The 16,958-nt window shown below is 52.5% G+C and overlaps 8 protein-coding genes across 8 annotated transcripts; 5 read left to right on the top strand and 3 right to left on the bottom strand.

Moving 5' to 3' along the window:
• Nucleotides 1-306: 306 nt before the first annotated feature.
• On the top strand, nt 307-1,603 carry QC762_102250 (uncharacterized protein; the record flags this gene model as incomplete). Its single annotated transcript, XM_062884612.1, has 4 exons — nt 307-483; nt 541-772; nt 886-1,454; nt 1,514-1,603. 4 exons carry the CDS (start codon nt 307-309, stop codon nt 1,601-1,603), a joined length of 1,068 nt encoding a protein of 355 aa, XP_062747464.1.
• Nucleotides 1,604-2,050: 447 nt separating this feature from the next.
• On the top strand, nt 2,051-3,934 carry QC762_102248 (uncharacterized protein; the record flags this gene model as incomplete). Its single annotated transcript, XM_062884611.1, has 2 exons — nt 2,051-2,184; nt 2,249-3,934. 2 exons carry the CDS (start codon nt 2,051-2,053, stop codon nt 2,565-2,567), a joined length of 453 nt encoding a protein of 150 aa, XP_062747463.1. The 3' UTR covers nt 2,568-3,934.
• A 190-nt stretch (nt 3,935-4,124) lies between these two features.
• QC762_0028500 (uncharacterized protein) lies at nt 4,125-5,904 on the bottom strand (the record flags this gene model as incomplete). The annotated part of the gene is made up of 3 exons (XM_062883186.1): nt 4,125-5,404; nt 5,605-5,725; nt 5,770-5,904. 3 exons carry the CDS (start codon nt 5,902-5,904, stop codon nt 5,010-5,012), a joined length of 651 nt encoding a protein of 216 aa, XP_062747462.1. The 3' UTR covers nt 4,125-5,009.
• On the top strand, nt 4,440-5,968 carry QC762_0028490 (uncharacterized protein; the record flags this gene model as incomplete). The annotated part of the gene is given in 3 exon segments (XM_062883185.1): nt 4,440-4,783; nt 5,014-5,568; nt 5,574-5,968. Coding segments are annotated over 3 exon segments (1,185 nt in total). The 5' UTR covers nt 4,440-4,548.
• Nucleotides 5,969-6,182: 214 nt separating this feature from the next.
• Nucleotides 6,183-7,668, top strand: QC762_102240 (uncharacterized protein; the record flags this gene model as incomplete). Its single annotated transcript, XM_062884610.1, has 2 exons — nt 6,183-6,593; nt 6,650-7,668. Exons 1-2 carry the CDS (start codon nt 6,464-6,466, stop codon nt 7,666-7,668), a joined length of 1,149 nt encoding a protein of 382 aa, XP_062747460.1. The 5' UTR covers nt 6,183-6,463.
• A 983-nt stretch (nt 7,669-8,651) lies between these two features.
• On the top strand, nt 8,652-11,375 carry QC762_102230 (uncharacterized protein; the record flags this gene model as incomplete). The annotated part of the gene is made up of 4 exons (XM_062884609.1): nt 8,652-8,872; nt 8,949-9,060; nt 9,136-9,605; nt 9,660-11,375. The coding sequence occupies 4 exons, from the start codon at nt 8,652-8,654 to the stop codon at nt 10,783-10,785; spliced, it is 1,929 nt and encodes a 642-aa protein (XP_062747459.1). The 3' UTR covers nt 10,786-11,375.
• An 808-nt stretch (nt 11,376-12,183) lies between these two features.
• Nucleotides 12,184-14,481, bottom strand: UTR1 (NAD(+) kinase; the record flags this gene model as incomplete). Its single annotated transcript, XM_062884608.1, has 2 exons — nt 12,184-13,016; nt 13,071-14,481. 2 exons carry the CDS (start codon nt 14,479-14,481, stop codon nt 12,544-12,546), a joined length of 1,884 nt encoding a protein of 627 aa, XP_062747458.1. The 3' UTR covers nt 12,184-12,543.
• Nucleotides 14,482-14,821: 340 nt separating this feature from the next.
• QC762_0028450 (uncharacterized protein) lies at nt 14,822-16,878 on the bottom strand (the record flags this gene model as incomplete). Its single annotated transcript, XM_062883184.1, has 5 exons — nt 14,822-14,978; nt 15,290-15,531; nt 15,604-15,702; nt 16,237-16,361; nt 16,503-16,878. 5 exons carry the CDS (start codon nt 16,876-16,878, stop codon nt 14,822-14,824), a joined length of 999 nt encoding a protein of 332 aa, XP_062747457.1.
• Between the last annotated feature and the right edge of the window lie 80 nt (nt 16,879-16,958).

The raw sequence follows: 16,958 nt of genomic DNA, 5'->3' as shown, positions 1-16,958 counted from the left end.
GGGTAGGCAGGCAGGCGACTCACCTCGAGCTGCTTTCCCACTCGTCCCATCAGCCATGTAGCTAGGTATAAGAATACACTCCGGGAAAGTCGTCGTCCACCCCCTTGATGCCCGACCGCAGCTCCCGACACCTCAGAGGTCAAAATGAGCTGGCAGAAGTCTCTGTCTCAGAAACGCGGATATTTCCTTGTTCACCTGGTTCTTAAAGAGTAGACATCTCTGTGGTTGATTTCCCTCTTTGCTGTCCACGCACCAAGCACTACTCTACACTTTCAGACTTACAAACTCGATCAGCAACAGAACATCATGTCTTCCTCCCGAAAGTCTCGCATAACAAATGCCTCCAATGTCATGTACACCAATGCCGTGTATTGGCCGAACAATAGGCTTTACAAAGGAGACACCCCCGGCGCCCTGAACTACGGATGCATCAACAGAGTCTACTATGCTTTCGCCAACGTGACAGCCGACGGAGGAGTTTTTGTAAGTCCATCCTCCTCGAGTGTACAAAGACAGACAGGCTGACACGGGGTTTACCAGCTCAGTGACGAGTGGGCAGATGCTCGAGCACCTTGCGATGGTGTTCAGGGTGCTCTGGGATCGTTGATGCATCTGAAACAAAGATATCCGCACTTACAAGTGATTTTGTCTATTGGCGGAGGAGCTTCAGCTGAGACATTTCCCATTGTGGCGTCAAGCACTATACTCCGTGACAACTTTGCCCGCTCGGCCCGAGGGCTGGTGGAAGCATCAGGCCTTGACGGCATTGACAGTACGTGACCCCCAACCTTTCCTGCACACAAACTTACAGCTTCACCGCTGCTCGCCTCTAGCGGTCAATGATGACCTCATTTTATCCCGCGTTCTTGTAGCTAACCAACCTAGTTGTCTGGGAATATCCTTGCAATCCGCAGCAAGGCAATGACTTCCTCGCCCTCATGGCAGCAATTCGACTCCATCTACCCGAGGACCATTATCTGCTCACCGCTGCCCTGCCTGCAGCCCGAGCTGTCCTTCAGAACATCGACCATGGGCGAGCGTCCGAGTACCTTGATGCAATCAACCTCGTTGCCTACGACTTCTTCGGTACATGGACTCCCAAAGGTGGCCACCATGCCCAGCTGTATTCGATGAGCAAGGATGAAGAATCAGGGGCGTCCGGTGTCCAGTTTCTGATGGCTTCGGGAGTTCCTGCGAACAAGATCCTTCTGGGCATTCCATGCTTTGGGCGAAGCTTTCTCAACGTCACAGGCCCGGGGCACAAGAATAGGGGTGCTGGGGGTGAAGATGGATCCTTTGACTACAGTCAGCTTCCCAGGAAAGGCACCAAAGAGCAGGTGGACAAGCGTGCCGTGGCAGCACAATGTGTTGGTGGTGATGGCGGGTTCGTTACCTACGACAATCCGGACACGGTGAAGATCAAAGCTACATTTTGCAAGCAGAAAGGTCTCGGAGTAAGCCTATAGCCAACACTCTCTCCCCTAGTGAAACATAACTGACCGACTTTACGCAGGGACTCTTCTACTGGAGCGCACCCTCGGACTCCAAAGACAGCAAGAGGAGCTTGATCACAGCCGGGTTTAGGACGCTTCACAGTTCTTGAGGTTCCGCGGAGGTCGGTGAAGACACCACCAGTGGCAGCTGCAATCAATGCAGAGAACCACTACGACATCGCTTCTTACCGCCCGCGACTACGGCATTGGACAGAGCCGCGGGCGTTTGATAGGCCGGGTTTCATTGGTTATCTTGGGCGGAGGCGTACGACACGACTCCTGCCATGGCATCTTTTTTAGGATCTGTGCAGGAGGGCTGCATGGTTGCTGACGGTTCTGATGTTTGTTTTCTTTTGTTTTTCTTTTCAGGGGGCTTGGACTTGGCGTTTACATCCCGGGATGATTGATGTCTTGCATATTCTGGCTTGCGCGAATTTTGTGTTTGGACAGGTAACCACAGGGCGTCTTTGGAACCTTGGCAAAATGGAGGGTCAGGAGAGAACGGCATTGGGTCGGGCTGTACGATGTAGATAGTTTCTTTTTTTGGGGTTGTCTAGATGGACGGTTCGGTCACGATAGAGGAAAAGGGGGCTTCTGACGCTGGCGTCTTCACAGACAATCGGATAGACAGGCGGGGGGGAAATTCACTTGGGCTTTTTGGCAACCTCGTATTTCTCGGGATTTCTCCGTGGTTCGTCTCTTCGGCTACATTGTTGAAGCGTAGGGCTGTTATCGCTGATATTGATTACCTATAGGCCATCAACGCCACATATGCAACCTCTAAACGGGCAGTCTCCCGACTGGCAGATATTATGCTGGGCGACAGAGTCCGCACAGCTGGTATGGGATCGGAAACCGGAAAGACGGTTTCTTCCAATCGCTTCTCAGCCACCAACCATGATCTCACCAACAACGGGTTGCGCCCTATGGGTCTTTGTGTGTCAGGTACCTACCACCCTTCTCAGCTGTGCCTGCCTTTACGGACACATGCATTTCAACCCGATGACCGCGACCTGGCTCACGGGATCGGGTTTTCCTTTTCAGCGTTGCATGATTTCCCCCCACGAAATCTAACAGCCGAGTCGGGTTCTCCGCGCCAACCTTTTTTCTTGATGATGATGTCTGTCTCGCCTTGTTCTTTCTCCTGCAGACCACACACACACACACGTCTCTGTCTGTATGTTTCACAATGCAACAAGAAGTTAACCAAACCCGAACCCGCGGGCCATATTTACCGTTTCCTCTTTTCCATTTTGGCCCTATCAATCAATCAACATCAGCCGACGCAAGCAGACCGGTAACTCTACCAATTGGCAGAGCAGGTACGTGGCAAACGTTGGAGACCTTGTATGTTTTGAAGAAGGAATCGCACCCCCCTCGTATAAGGTCTCTGACGATAACAATCGCCAACCATCAAATCGATTTCACGAGGTTATGGTTTGGATAACCAGGGTTGTGATGAGAGTTGAAGCTGAGTTGGGCATCATGTTGTGCAGTTTTCTTTACTTTGACATTGTCATCCAGTCCCGTGAGGGAAAGCTGACTTGAGACTTTTAGGTTGTCATTTTACACCCGGATAGGCAGGTAGCTGTCATCCACTGGCTGCCCGGCTTACCTGCGTCATCTCGTATCACGCTTGCTACACAAACACGTACCTCACTTTGGAACCACCCGGGTTAGCTATAGTTCAGGTCAAGAACCCGAAGTGATGGAGACCTTGCCACGATACCTGTCTGGTGGTTTGTGAAAGCGGGCGTAACTCCAGGGCCAACAACATCCGAAATCGAACGCTCAAGACCTTTTTGTTCAACAAAAGCTCAGATCTGATGATTTATCGGGGAGGTCTACCCGGAATAATCAACAGCACAGCCGCTTCGTATCCTGATGATGATGACGACGAAGACGACCCAAAGGTGCACTTTCTGGGCGATCTGTTCCTGACTTTCTTTCGGCAACTGCTTTTACGGGGGATGCCAACTGCCGAAGGTTGGACAGGCCAAAACGTGCGTCATGGAGGAAGCCGGTCATTCTTGAGAGAGAGGAGTAGGTGTGCCACTCGATTCTGACTGCGTAAGTCTCCTTGGCTAGACGACTATTGTGTCTGTCTTGCCTGTCTTGTTGATGAGGCGGGAGTAACGATGTTACTCCTCGGGAGGCTTGGCATCATGGAATTTGGATTGAAAAGGGGGGAGAGTTACCCCTGAATTGGGGGGAAGGGGTGTGGACCCTAACCCTGGTTGGCCTCAGAGTGAGTGCTTGAGGTAGGGAGGTGGATTGACTCAGGTCTGTCATCATTTAGGAGAATAATGTATCATAGTAGTTGGGAATATTGTTGGTGTCGTCTAAAGGGGTTTATTACATTTAAGTCAGATGGTTAGGTAGATAGCCCCGAGGTTGATGCTGCAATGACGAGCTATAAACAGCCAATCACTCGGTGACCTGAAGACTTCAAGTTGTTGTAAGGGTTCTAGTCATAAATGACATTCAATCTGTGCTGGGCATGACAAGCTGATTGACAACCTGGCATTGTTATGACGTGACAGAGACTCATTTCTAACCTGACCTCTGGCTTGATCCAGAGGAAGATACAAGATAGATGTGAGAAGCCTGTTGCTGTAGCAGAGTGTAAAACTTGTCAAAATGGATCGCCATCATTGTTTTTTTGACTGCCATTCTCAATACTACTACTCGGCATATACATTTGACACCCTAGGCTCTTCTTCTGAACACTGTTCCTCAAAGATCGCAGAGCTCAGTAATAAAAAGGTTTCGCAGTTTACCCACAGCCCCAGATCATCCCACGAGATTTTCGAGATCTTGGTGTCATGGTCAACCAGAGAGGCAATCGAGGATGTACGAATCCACCTTAGCTCGGGCCTCCTCTCTGCTCTACATATCGATGAAACCATCTCAGCCTTTTGACAATAGCCTGCCCAGGCGTTCCTACCTTTCTTACAGAATCTCGATCATGCCTTGATCAGTGTATCTATACGGACCGCTACCTAGGCATGCCGTCTTCATCATCAGTAATGGAATCCTATTGTTATTCCCATGCATGAGTAAACCCTCTTTCTTCTTTCAACCTCACATCCTCCCTCATCATACACATTACCACATCACATCTCCAACACCTACCTCTCTCTCACTACCAATCCCTCTCCAAACAACAACGGTGGCCTGGCCCTGTCTCGCCTCTCACATGCAGAAAATCGACTGCTGGCAGCCATTCGGCGACGTGACGAAGGATGTCCCCCGAGCCCCGCCGTTTGTGAAGAAAGGCGTCCATCACTGTGAGTACCCTCTTCCCGCTGTGAACAGGAAGATTGGAGAGTGTGATAAAATATCAAGGAATTAAGCGATGGTTGAGATATCTTGAAAGATTGCCAAGAAGTTTGGAAAGCGAGTCAAAAGGGGGTGTTGGTCATCTTTTGGTGTTCCACAAGTATCTCTCGAAATCCTTCGAAGCCTCATCATTATCTTTTAGGATTGTCCAAAAGCTAACATGTATCCAACCCTTCAGGCCACTGTGATCTCCCTCTTGAGTGTCGTATCGGTGGTCCAACATCCAAGCGGCCCGAGAGCCCGTACTGGGGATGTGCCAAGTGGCAACCCGAGGGCCAGCACGGAGCATGTGAGACTTGGATCTGGGAGGGAGACATGGAAAATGCTCATCGGAAGTGGGAGAGAGAGAACGGATCTGAGCCGTGCGTGACAAAGCGGTGGCTGGCCGAGACGGCCGAAGGGAGGTTCTCCGAGGGTGGTGGGTTGCGGAAGGTTGCTGGAAACGGGAGAAAGAGACGGAGTCAGATGGGGAATGGGAAGAGGTTGCGCGATATGTTGGGTAGTATTGACGTGAAGGCCGAGGAGGTTGAGGACGACGATGATTTCATTGATCGGGATAAGGACTCGCACTGGGGAAGCACGTCGTGGCAGCAGGTGGAGGGGGATGGAGAGGAGGACGAGGGGGAGGAGGTAATCAGTCAAACACAGGGTGGAAGAGCCGAGGACGACGACGATGATGATGGGATGAGCATACCTTCGACTATCCATGGACTCCGACCTCGGGGAAGAAATCGTCAGTAAAAGCTCACCATTTCATCGACTTGACTACCAGTGATCAAGAAGATGAGCAATCTGACCACAGGAGGCCCAGAGCTCTTCAGATGGAGGTAAAGGCTCTGAAGAAAGAGAACGAGGTTCTGAAGGTGGAAAACAAGGCCCTTGCGAAAGACCTGGAAGGTGAAAAGGAGGTCGTTGAGCTCAAGAACAGAGAGACTGCCATTCTAAAGGAGAAGGTGGAGGCAAGGGAAGATCTGATCAGGCAGTTGAAGGGGGAGGATGCTGTCGTTAAGAAGCAGCAGGAGAAAGTGCCCGTCGTTGGTGACATGGGGACGGTGAAGCTGGGAGGCATGGTAAAAGCGGTGCGTGGAGTTATGGCAAGGCATCCATGGTGGTCAATCCGAGTGCATCTCTGAATGCATACATGCAACGCACCGAGGCCACGAAGCTCGGAGTTTTGGTGCGCTGCCTGTTTGTATTTTAGCCGACAACACCTCCAGCTAAGGTGAATGAGATTATATCATGATCAAGCAGCTTATCTGCTCTCAATCTACAGCGTTGATTTTGTACACTGTTTCCAATGCTGAGTCGATCGTATGCAAGTGTGCCTTGAGAAAGCCTGAGCTGAAGAATATTGATGCAGCTGCACCACCTTTCTGTCCGACCCAATCACGAAGATGGCTAAGCTCCGATGACAGGCTACAAAAGCGGGCTGTCACATCACCAGGCCGTTTTCTCTTCGGTGCCCCCTTCGAATCTACAATTATGACCCCACCTTTTAGCGCCGAGTTGCTCAATTTCATCTGTGAATAGAGCAACTATCTGGTCCTATCTTGACGAGCTTCACTCCCACTTGTTTCTTCTCCTGACTTCTCATCGACAAACTCTCCTCGCTTACCCAAACTGTCAGGATGTACTCACCGCCATCCTCCCAGTCAAAGAAAGAATGTCCTGGTGCGCACCGGCGCAATCATCGAGAGTGGCGCCCATTTTCTGCGCTCGGAAAAGAAGGACTGCTAATGATTGATGGCGTGTTTTATTGTAAGCTGTCCTCCACACCTGGCGATAAGGAAGTGAGTCCACCTAACCGGCACCAGGCAACTGCAAGGACCGTAGCAAGTTGAGCGTGAAGCAAGTCACGGGCAATAAGAACAATAACCAAGGCAGATGGTACTACGGCTGCCCAAACTGGGATCCGATCTCGCGAGGTGGTTGTGGCCTTTACTCCTTTGAGGATGAGTTGGAGTCAAAGCACAGGGCGTACGAGAGGGAGTTCAAGTATGAGCCTTGCGAGACAAGCTGGTGGATTGACCCTACAAGGCTACCTTTGGAGGGAGAGGCCTCGTCAAACCATCTACATGGTATTCGGCAGGGACAGTGGGATAATTACGACGACTTGAGATCGAGGAGTCAGCAAGGCCGAGAAAACGGGGAGGAGGATGATGAGGACGATGAGGAAGACGAGATGCACACTGCCCTTGAGAACAGCCCTGCGCCAGCATTTATCTTCCAAGCACCCCACCAATGGGGTGGTTCCCGCTCGAAGTACCAGCAGATGTATCTGGTACCGGTGCCAAATGACGACGTGTCAGTCAGCTCTGGGACAAGTACGGTGTTGAAAGGCTTTGAAAGCTTTGAGCTTTCCTCTCAACGGTCTTTTCGGGACACTGCAAGCAGTGTCTGCTCTACCCCGAGCCACAAAAGGAAGCTCGGCCTTGGCCTTGGGAACATGCCGACGCCGACAAGCGGATCAGCGAGGACGCCCAGAAATAGTCTTCTTATTACCAGAGAATCGAGGACGGGAAGCTCCTCCAAGCGCCAAAGAAGGGTAGAGAGCGATGAGCTTCCGCCTACACCAACCACCAGCCGAACAGTCAACGAAACAGTCAACGGGCTGTATACGCCTCGGGTACCATATATCGAGGAGGAAGATGAAGACATGTACGAGGAGGGCCAGGCGGCTGCTCCGGTTAATAGGCGTCTCTTCACCTCACCCAGCCAGCAGTCCTCGTTGGACCCGGCGTCAATCAAGCAGGTGGTGGAGGCAGTCATCATGACATTGGATGAAAGAGACCGGATAAGAAGTAGCCAAGCAAGCGCCGTTGAGGATGTCTGAAGGGGAGGTGCTGTTGCTCTGGAGAGGTCAGTAAAGGTAAGGTAATGGTTTCGATATGTTTGCCTAGGTTCGTAGCTGATAAGATCAGTATGTGTTCAAGAGGAGATTTCGTGCATTGCAGGTGCATATAAAACTGCTCCCATACATGCATGCTCTTTCGATAAACAACAGCGGCATATTGGACTGGTATCGTGCCAGAGTGACGATGTTTGCCGCCGCCGATGCGAAGGTTAATTAAGCACCGGGAAAAGCCAATTACGGGAGCAATTCATGACGAGGAGTGCTCAATTTAGCTGACAATTGATGAGCGCGTGCAGTGAGTAGGGGAGAAAGAGCACAGACCTGGGTTCCATTGCCATTTAAATCGACAAAAAGTCGCGTGTCGCGTTCACCCCTTCCTGATTTAAAAGAATTAAAATAAAAAGGCAGGGAAGGTGGTGGGATGCGGGACTTGCAGAAACCTTGAATTTTGAAATGGGCTTGGCGCTGGGTTGCTCGAGGAAAGCACTTCCGAGACGCTGGAATTGTTGACTTCGTTTCCTATTCGGGACCGTCAATCGCGTTTTCGGCGCCTGTGATTGGCTGCAGTTAGACGCGGGCAGAGCAGATGGGCGGAGCCCCGGCACACGACGTGGGTCCGTTTTTTAGATGATTGTGCTTTCTGCACCAGAAGGTACCCAGGATCGCGGTCGGCACGCTCTGCAACATATCCACCCCCTCTTTCAAAAGGGCCTTCCTTCCTGCCACGGATTTCCCTGTCTTGCGCGTCGACACGTTCACCGACCTTTCTCTTGCTTTCTCTCTCTCCTCTGTTGCCTCGTCCGTTGCTCTCCGGCACAGCTTCACCCTTCCGCACCAGCAGCACGACGACGACGAGAGACTATCTCAAGCTTTGCGACGGTCCCATTGTAGCATGTCCTGCTGACTCGGGCACGCCTCTCACGATATACCCCCTTCCCCGCCCCCCCAAATACCAATTGACAATGGATCACCAAGCTCCTTCACCACGCGCCTCCTCGCCGTCACCAGCTCCTCGTGCCCAATCCCCCGCTGTGTCGGGCGACGAACAGCAGTCGAGCTCTCCCACCACCGCCAATGCCCTCCCCGCAATTCCCCAGCAGTCGTCACCCGAATACAGACCAGAGTTTTTGAGATCAGTGGGGGAGAACGAAAGACACCCCAAGGGCAAGAGGAAACGCACCGCGTATGTGACACCGCCGGGCTATGGCATTATTTGCCGAGTAAAGTCCTCGATTTACTGACAAAAACGCGTTCTGCAGTGCCAAAGACAAGGCGATCCTCGAGGCGGCCTACAATGCCAACCCTAAGCCTGACAAGGCAGCGCGTCTCGATATTGTAAAACGCGTCTCACTTAACGAAAAAGAGGTTCAGGTTAGTGCCAGCGAGGAATAGGACGCGTATCGGTTCTCTGTCTCTGTCGAATCGGCACTAACATGTAGCGGCTAGATTTGGTTCCAAAACAGAAGACAAAACGACAGAAGAAAATCACGACCCTTATCGCCGCAGGAGCTTGCGGCCCTCAGATACGGCGGCATGCAGATTCTCTCTTCTGACCCCGCCCCTTACAACACCGCTTTTAGTTCCGATATCACCAACACCTCCCCGCTTCAGTCATTATCACGACCCGAGCAGAAACCGACGTCCCCCACCCAGCCAGATAGACCCGTATCTCAAGCTGGGGAGGAGGCCGAGCCAGTGGCCGAAGTACCCCGCGAGACTAGGAAGTGGGAGGAACCCCGGGACAACGCTAAGGAGCTGGCTACCCCTGCTCCTAAACCAAGACCCGCTCACGACCAGTCTTCAGCGCTGTCACAGTCCTTCTCGGCGTCGGTTGGTTATCTTTCCAACAGGTGGAATACTGGCAACTCATTCACGACACCGGCACCAGTGACGGCTGGTCGTGATGAGCCCTTCTCGTGGGTAACACCTATGATGCAGCCTATCACCGTGTCTCCTAACCCGGGTTACAGCCTCGAATCCTTCTCGTCGTCATGCCCACCAGCGTTCTCTGCTGGCTCAATCCTACCACCACCAAGCACACAACCCTCTCGTTTCCGCATCTCCATGTCGTTGGAAGGCAAGGCCGAAGTTGTAGCCTCGACCATTTCACCACCGCGTCCCATTGCCGCTCCACCAACCCCTGACATGCTGCAGTCACTTCGCTCTATTCGGCGGCCGAACCTGCAGCGAAGCCACAGTGCTTCTCCTATTGTCACACTGCCTCCCATTTCAGTTCTCACCAGTTCTCTCACTAGCCACAGCCCACTACCGCCTCGCCTCACTCGTGGAAGGTCAAGAGATGTGCACGCCTGGGAGTTTGCCTGTGATGCTGAGAACCGCGAGGATGCACTTACCGCACAAGCCAAGAATGAGAGCAATGGCTCCGCCATCGCAGCTATCAGCCTTCTGAGGTCAACCAGCTCAACCGGCGGCAGCCCTCTTCAGCAAAGCAGCAGTGCCAAGCGCAACGCCACCATCAGCAAGGCCACTTCTCGCCCAGGTGCGGCCAAGAAGGCAAAGCTCGGTAGAGCGTCGAGCAGTGTTGCGAGGATGCAGTCAGTTATGGGGCTTAGCGAAAAGGCCAACCATGACAACCAGCAGGTCGTCAGCAGCACTTCGGAGAAGATCAAAGTTCACGCACGGTATTCCCCATCAGGTCACGATTCTGATAAGGAGAACTGGAGCCCTGATGAAGACGGCAACCCGCGTACTCCTTATTACTCTCACGCCCAATCAATCATGGGATCCGCAACCACAGGTCGCCGCCCTCTCCCCTCTTCTGCTACAAGGTCAGAGAAGGATCACAGGAAGCATTCCCGCCGCACTCCGGCAAACAACAAGACGGCCCTGAACGACCGAGCTAACACCGCGCCGGTGAAGGGCCGGGGCCAGAGACGTGACAAGCGGGCGGCCCAGGACTCTGTTTTGGAGATATTTGAGGATGAAGAGGCTGAGAATAGGAGCCCTGCTTCTTCGAGGGCTGCTCTGGACGACGAGGTGGAGAGGTTCATGAGGGGCAATGTGAGCCCGAGCAAAAAGAGCGATGTGGATGCCGTGGCTGGGTTGTTGAGTTTGAGTCAGGGGAACTGGAGATGATTGGCTTGCTCCATCACCTTCCCACTTTGTATATGATCCGGATGGGCTTTCAAAAACAAGGCGTTTATGTTGGTTTCCAGTGATTTTGGTGCTCTCTTGTCGGATTGTTAGGTTGGCATGGCTACTGGACAGGCGGATGGATTGGGAGGTTGTTGTATTTGTTTTGTGATACCTGCCCTTTTTCTGTTTTTTTTTTGGACCGCAAAGAGGGCGTGCGTGTTTCATTGGGGATTTGGAATCGCGTCTGGGTTATCGTTTTGTCTCTCCGGAGTCCGGAGGGTACACACCAAGCTTTTTGTTTTGGGGCGGCTACGGATGGCTATTGTCATTTATTCATGTTACACTACATCAGCTGAAAAATAGCTGAATATGGAGGGGCTGTGGGCGGGTTTTGGGGAAAATGGACAGCGAGCACGGCGGATATGGAATAATTACTTAGTGTAATGAACAAGAACTTTTGGGAACACTCTATTTTTGAGGGGCTGTTTCGTTGTTGACTTTTTGTGTGTGAGGTTCGAGTAGAAAGAGGAAGCTGAGAAAAAAGGGGGAAGTTTGTTTAAGCTTAAAGGGGATGGTGACTACTATGACGTATCAGAAACCGAACTACTGGGTAAGGGGTTTTGTTTAGATTGTCGAGGGGTTGACTTTTGTGTTGGAGGGGTTATTGTCGTCGGAGAATAAAATTATGTCCGAGACTTGGACTGGCTTGTGATTAATATCAGATTTGGGGGGAATGACCATATCATTTTTGAGACTATCACCCCATTTTCTGCAACAATGGAAGTTGGATGGATGTTTTTGTTGATGTTTTGGAAAGCTGTTCATCCAAACTAGACGGACGCATTAGAGCTGCATAAAGCCTTTCGTCTTCTCGCGCCTTCGGTATTCCAACACCATCACCACCACCCACTCCCATCTCATACCCACATGGTCATACACATCGCCCCCGGCAGTAGCAAACGGCTTTAGCCAAGCCCAGCCACCAACTCCAGAAGCCCAGAAATGGCATGATATCTTCAGCGGTCCACTCCCCACACACGCGCACACTGTCGAAGTACATACCCCACAATCACACTGCATTGCAGCATGTGGGGACCGCCGAACGTGGGTTTTTACTAGGAAGAAAAAACTTGCATGAACGAGAAAACAGGGTGAAATGGTAACGGTTACGTACGTGCTTGGATGGATGGGGTCCTGTCTGCTGTTTCTCTCTTGTGACCTTTGAGAGCCAAGTCTCAGAGCTGAGGGGTTGGACTGGTTTGATTTCTTGGAAGAATGGACGTGGCCCTTTCGGACAGATGGGCGTTGTTGAAGATCTGTCTTTTGCCAGCCCGCGCCAGCGAGGCTTTTCCCTGCCTGAATTGTGTGTGAAAAGTCACTCACCCGTCTTATGATGAATAGTTGACGATAGTAAAAAGAAAAATATAAATGTTTGTAAATATGTATATATATATAATGTAACTGTCAAGTCCATTAGATGCGATGCATCTCGAACAAGACATTAAAAATAAAAATAAGACCAAAAAATATTGTAAACCAACTCTTTTCGAGTCCATGTCATTTGTCTCCCAAAAATTACTCCTTTCAAACGCCGTCCCCCCATTTGTTGGTGGTTTGATGATATCCAAATCCCACCCAGTCCGTGAAATGCCCCGTAGGTTGTAGTAGTCAGTCATACCATGCTTTCTTTCTCTCATAGCCAAAAAAAAAAAAAAACACGATGTGGTATCTTTCGCACGCTTCTCGCTCGCTCTTTTATCACAATCCCAATAAACTCATTTGCCTCCTTAGAGGGCTCGCCGCACTGCTGCTCTCCTCACTAGCGTAGCAGGCAGAGTCCGTGTCGATATCCCAGCAGTCTTCTTCTTCTTCGTCCTTGGTTGCACCCGTCTCGAAAGCCTTCTGGCTGGCGGCGCGGACGTTCCATCTGAGGGTTCGTGATACGCTGTCGAACCACTCGGTGTCTGTTCGAACCACCGTGGGGAAGGGGTACTGCGAAGCCGTAATCGTAACATGGTCGCCCTGCTTGAGTTCCACACGGCCCTTGCCGTCGAAGGCGCAGTAGGCTGTTGCGCGGCTGTGACGGGGGACGGAAACCCGCAAAAGCATGGTGTCCGACAGAACCATGGGGCGGAAGGAGAGGGTGTGTGGGCAGATGGGCGTCAGGAGAATGGCGGGGATATCCGGGTGAACGAGAGAGCCGCCTGCTGAGAGCGAATAGGCGGTTGATCCTGTCAAAGATTAGAAACCTGAACAAAAAGTTTTGTCAAGTGAAAAAGACTCACCAGTAGGGGTGGAGAAGATGCAACCATCCGCCTGGACCACGGTCAAAAGCTCATTGTCGCCGTACAGCTCCAGGTTGGAAACATATGGTGACGGCCCTCTGTCAATGACGAGCTCATTGAGCACCTCGAATTGCTCGCCCTCCTCCATGTCAACGGATCCGTCCCTGTCCCTATACACGGTGCAGGTAAAGCGCATCCGTAGGTTGACGCGCATTCCAGCCTCGCCCATAATCCGGTTAAGGTGCTCTTTGTACTTTTCGAATTCAAAGGTCGTCAAGAAACCCAGACTGCCCAAGCTGAAAGACAAAACGGGCGGCACAACACGCTGGAAGAGCCATGATGTGAAGAGAACGGTTCCATCACCACCAAGGGTCAGAACAAGATCAAACTTCTCAGGCTGGCTCCAGCAAAGATCAGGGGTCCAGTACCGGAGCATGTCGTTGAATTTCTCGTTCTCTGCAACAATGGAGGGCGCATCGAAACGCTTGGCGTGGCGGAGTTTGGCGTCCACATAGACATTTACTCCCACATCAGCACCATACCTGGGGGTCCGAAGCAGCCACTGGGTAAGCTCGCGGGTGAGAAGGACCAGCTGGTTATCGCGGGCCTTGGTAACAATCATGACACTTCGCACAGCACGCCTGATGGGCCGACGCTGCAGTTGCTTGGATACCTCCCGGACACCAGTGGCGGTTTGCACCAGGCGAGAATGCGACATGTACTCGTCGTTCTTGATCTCCTCGAGGACCTTCTCAAAGTCGACGGCGTCGTCGAAGCGGTTGTGGTAAAAGCATGGCGACTGTAGCGAAGGGAAGGCGGTTGCGGGAGTCATGTACTGGCTGGCGGTGCTGCGAGCGCTCTGCTGAGCAGCCAGTCCGTTGAGCGCATCGCAAAGCTGCTGGGAGGAAGAAGAAGTGGGCCGGTTGTCGGCCATGGTGTGAGCGGAAAGCATGCCGGTGAGTGAAAGGGGCTCAGGTCTGTTGTGTCGAGCCACCGAGGCCAATGCTTTCATAATAGTCTGTCTCGGAACAGCCTCGATCGAGAGTGCGTTCTTGCGGTGGCCGCGAGCTGGTGCTGGGGGAGAAGTGAGGCGGTTTCCCTGCCCATGCAGGGGATCGGAATCGGTAGTCACCGAGGAGCCTAGAGCAGGCAGAGCGGATTTGGGAGGGTTCGCGAGGTCAGCATGTCGGACGGGAGGGTTGGAGTCTTGAGTCTGGGGGAGGACGGCGCTTGGGGGGGACGACATCAAGCCAAAAGAAATATTGGGCCCCGTCGCTCGGTCGGAGATGGCGGACTCGCCCTTATTAACTCCATCCGACGGCCGCTGCAGCGAAGGAAAAGAAGGCTCAGCGGGGTGAGGGTGACTAAGGGCAGGGTGAATCGCGGTAGGCGAAGAAATTGGGCCGGACATGGTCGCTGGGCAGTGGGGTTCGTCTATTTTCGGCCCGTCCACTGTTGTGCAAAGTCCCTGCAAACGACTTTTGGGTTTGCGATGTGTGCTAGAGCGTAGGCACTAGTAGGGGCACTTTAGCCAGGTGCTGGTACCACCAATCGAGACGATGTGCGCCGGGCACCCCGCGGATCAACAGCTTGGGATTTTCGTCTGGCGGCGACGGAACCTTTTCCTGCGGTGCGCGAAGACCGGATCTCACAGAAACCCAGTGTAACACGCCGTGCTGCAGCGGGGATGCAACCGATGCAGCTGATGCAGTTATGCAGGAGAGAAACCCGGGGGGGACTGTCGTTCGACGTCACAGGACGCAAGAGACCGGAGTCAAAAGTGGGATGCTGTCTGGGCAGTTGTCAATTGCTTGACAATCAGGCGTGGCCAGTTCGGCTTCAGTCCGAGCAATCAAATCAATGAGCCGGACGGACAAGAGGCACAGGGCACAACAACAATCGAGTAACCTGTGGGAGGCAGAGAGGGTGTGTCAGCAGGTCCGGGCAGATGGGTTGCATTTGTTGTTATCCCTTCTCTTTCTTTGACCCTCGTCCGAGGTCGATGTGGTCTCTCCATCTGGAACACGCCTCAGCCAGGGAATCCATTGCGGCACTGTTGTCTGTGCTGGGGCATCACAAGGACCACACCACCTTCTTTTCTTCGTTGACCACCGGATCAACAGGGTCCTAAACCGGATTGTGAGGGGGTCTCACCTTCAGGGTCTTGTAAATCCCCCACTTTCGGCAGTCAGTGTCCGTGTCTCCTCAGCGGATCTGACCTGTAAATGTCTTGGAAGCGTGGAAGCGTTGCGGTGTCGGGACGCTGTGCCGAGCGGGGAGTCTTTTCAACGGAGAGGCTGGTGGCGGGTGCGGCGGGGTCAACTAGGACGAGGCCCGCGGTTGGCGGTTTCGAAGGTGCTTGTGGCGTTGGTGTCCCCGTTGAATGCAGGCGATTGGTGGTGATATGGCCTGCCAACTGGTGATCCAAGTGTAAATTCGCCGTCCACGTGAACTGCGGTCTCTTCAAAAGGGTGATATCTTCTTTTCGATCGAGTCCAACAGACGGTCACCGGTCTGATCTGATCTGATCTACCTTTAACTTGTGAAAGTCGGGAATAGGTGGGCAGGTAGGTGTGCCGAGTTCGAAGTCAATGCACGAGATATCAGAGTGACGCTTGCAGCGATTGGACGACTGTTGAGAGGCCGAGGAATTGGTTACCAGATGGCTTGGAGTCTAGTGAAATAGAATGCAAGAGATAAAGCCCACCAGGGAACGAATCGAGGGTATTACAAAAAGAAAAAGAAAAGAGAATGAAGCCCGAGGTAAGAGGTAGGAGGAAGGGATCGGTTGGAGAGAACTCGCAGAGCTCAGCGCTTCAGTGTTGATGCTCACGGAGCTAGAGGAGGGGCGAAGAGGGACGGGACGGTTGGGTCATCAAGATGAGGACTGAAGACCAGAGAGAGGAAACAATCCCACGACAAACTCGTCGATGGTTTATAATATGTCCCTGACTGTTTGAACAGGCCCCAGGATGGGAGATGGGATGGCGTGGCAGGGGGAAGATCGAGAGCTTCGTCGAGGAATCGGGGGTGCAGCTGAAGATCTTCTGAAGCTTCATGACAGGGGTTTTGGTGGGGTTTTGGTACATTTCAGGAGGTACCTCTGCCACTCTGGGGTCGTTATTAGCCTCAGTTGGAGAAAGTACGTACCACTTACACCACTTACACCACCACCACCACTACCAAAAAGAACTTTGATAATGCGAGAGAAGGCGCATATCACAGGCACGGTCGAGAAGTTTTGGGCAATCCAACCACTCGTATCGTTTGTTGCTGGCGGTAGCTGTGATGCTGTTGTCTTCTGCAGTTTCGAGAGACGCTGTCAAGTTAAAAAGTGCAATTCAAGAGGTGCCACAAACTCATTCAACGCCAGGTCCATGTTTACATTCAAAATGGGAACCACGGAGAGAGAGATCATAGGCTGACACATACGCAGAAGCGCTGTAAGCGTAAGCACCCACTTGAGACTCGCAGGCGGATAACACGGCAGTACGGAGCGTAGCTGCCAGAAGGTCTCGAGCGTGAGAGTCTCATCATGCCTCTGCGATGCTGGGCTATTCTGGAGGCGAGAAGCCAGGGGAATGTTACCGCAGTAGTGGTGCGGCAGCAAAATATCCCCCTGACGGCACGGCTTCCCGTCACTGGTAACCCTGGGGAACCTCTGGTTCGGCCCAATCGGTGCTGGAGATCCTTCTGCAACGGTCCGCTGAAGCGTCCAAGCAGCCGCATAACAATCCACCATCTCCTGGTGCGAATCCTGCGTTGTTGGAATGTTTGGAAACTTTGACAACGAATAAGAGCGGGACATGCTCGCCGTGCTCGTCTTGACAGCATCTACTGGCCCGCAGCCTTGACGCATCCATCACCCTCCAAGCGCACATCAAGCAG

This window comes from Podospora pseudocomata (assembly GCF_035222375.1).
Source record: "Podospora pseudocomata strain CBS 415.72m chromosome 1 map unlocalized CBS415.72m_1.2, whole genome shotgun sequence".
Classification (NCBI taxonomy): Eukaryota; Fungi; Ascomycota; class Sordariomycetes; order Sordariales; family Podosporaceae; genus Podospora; species Podospora pseudocomata.
Note: the sequence above shows the minus strand (reverse complement) of the source record. Positions and strands in the feature narration are given on the sequence as shown.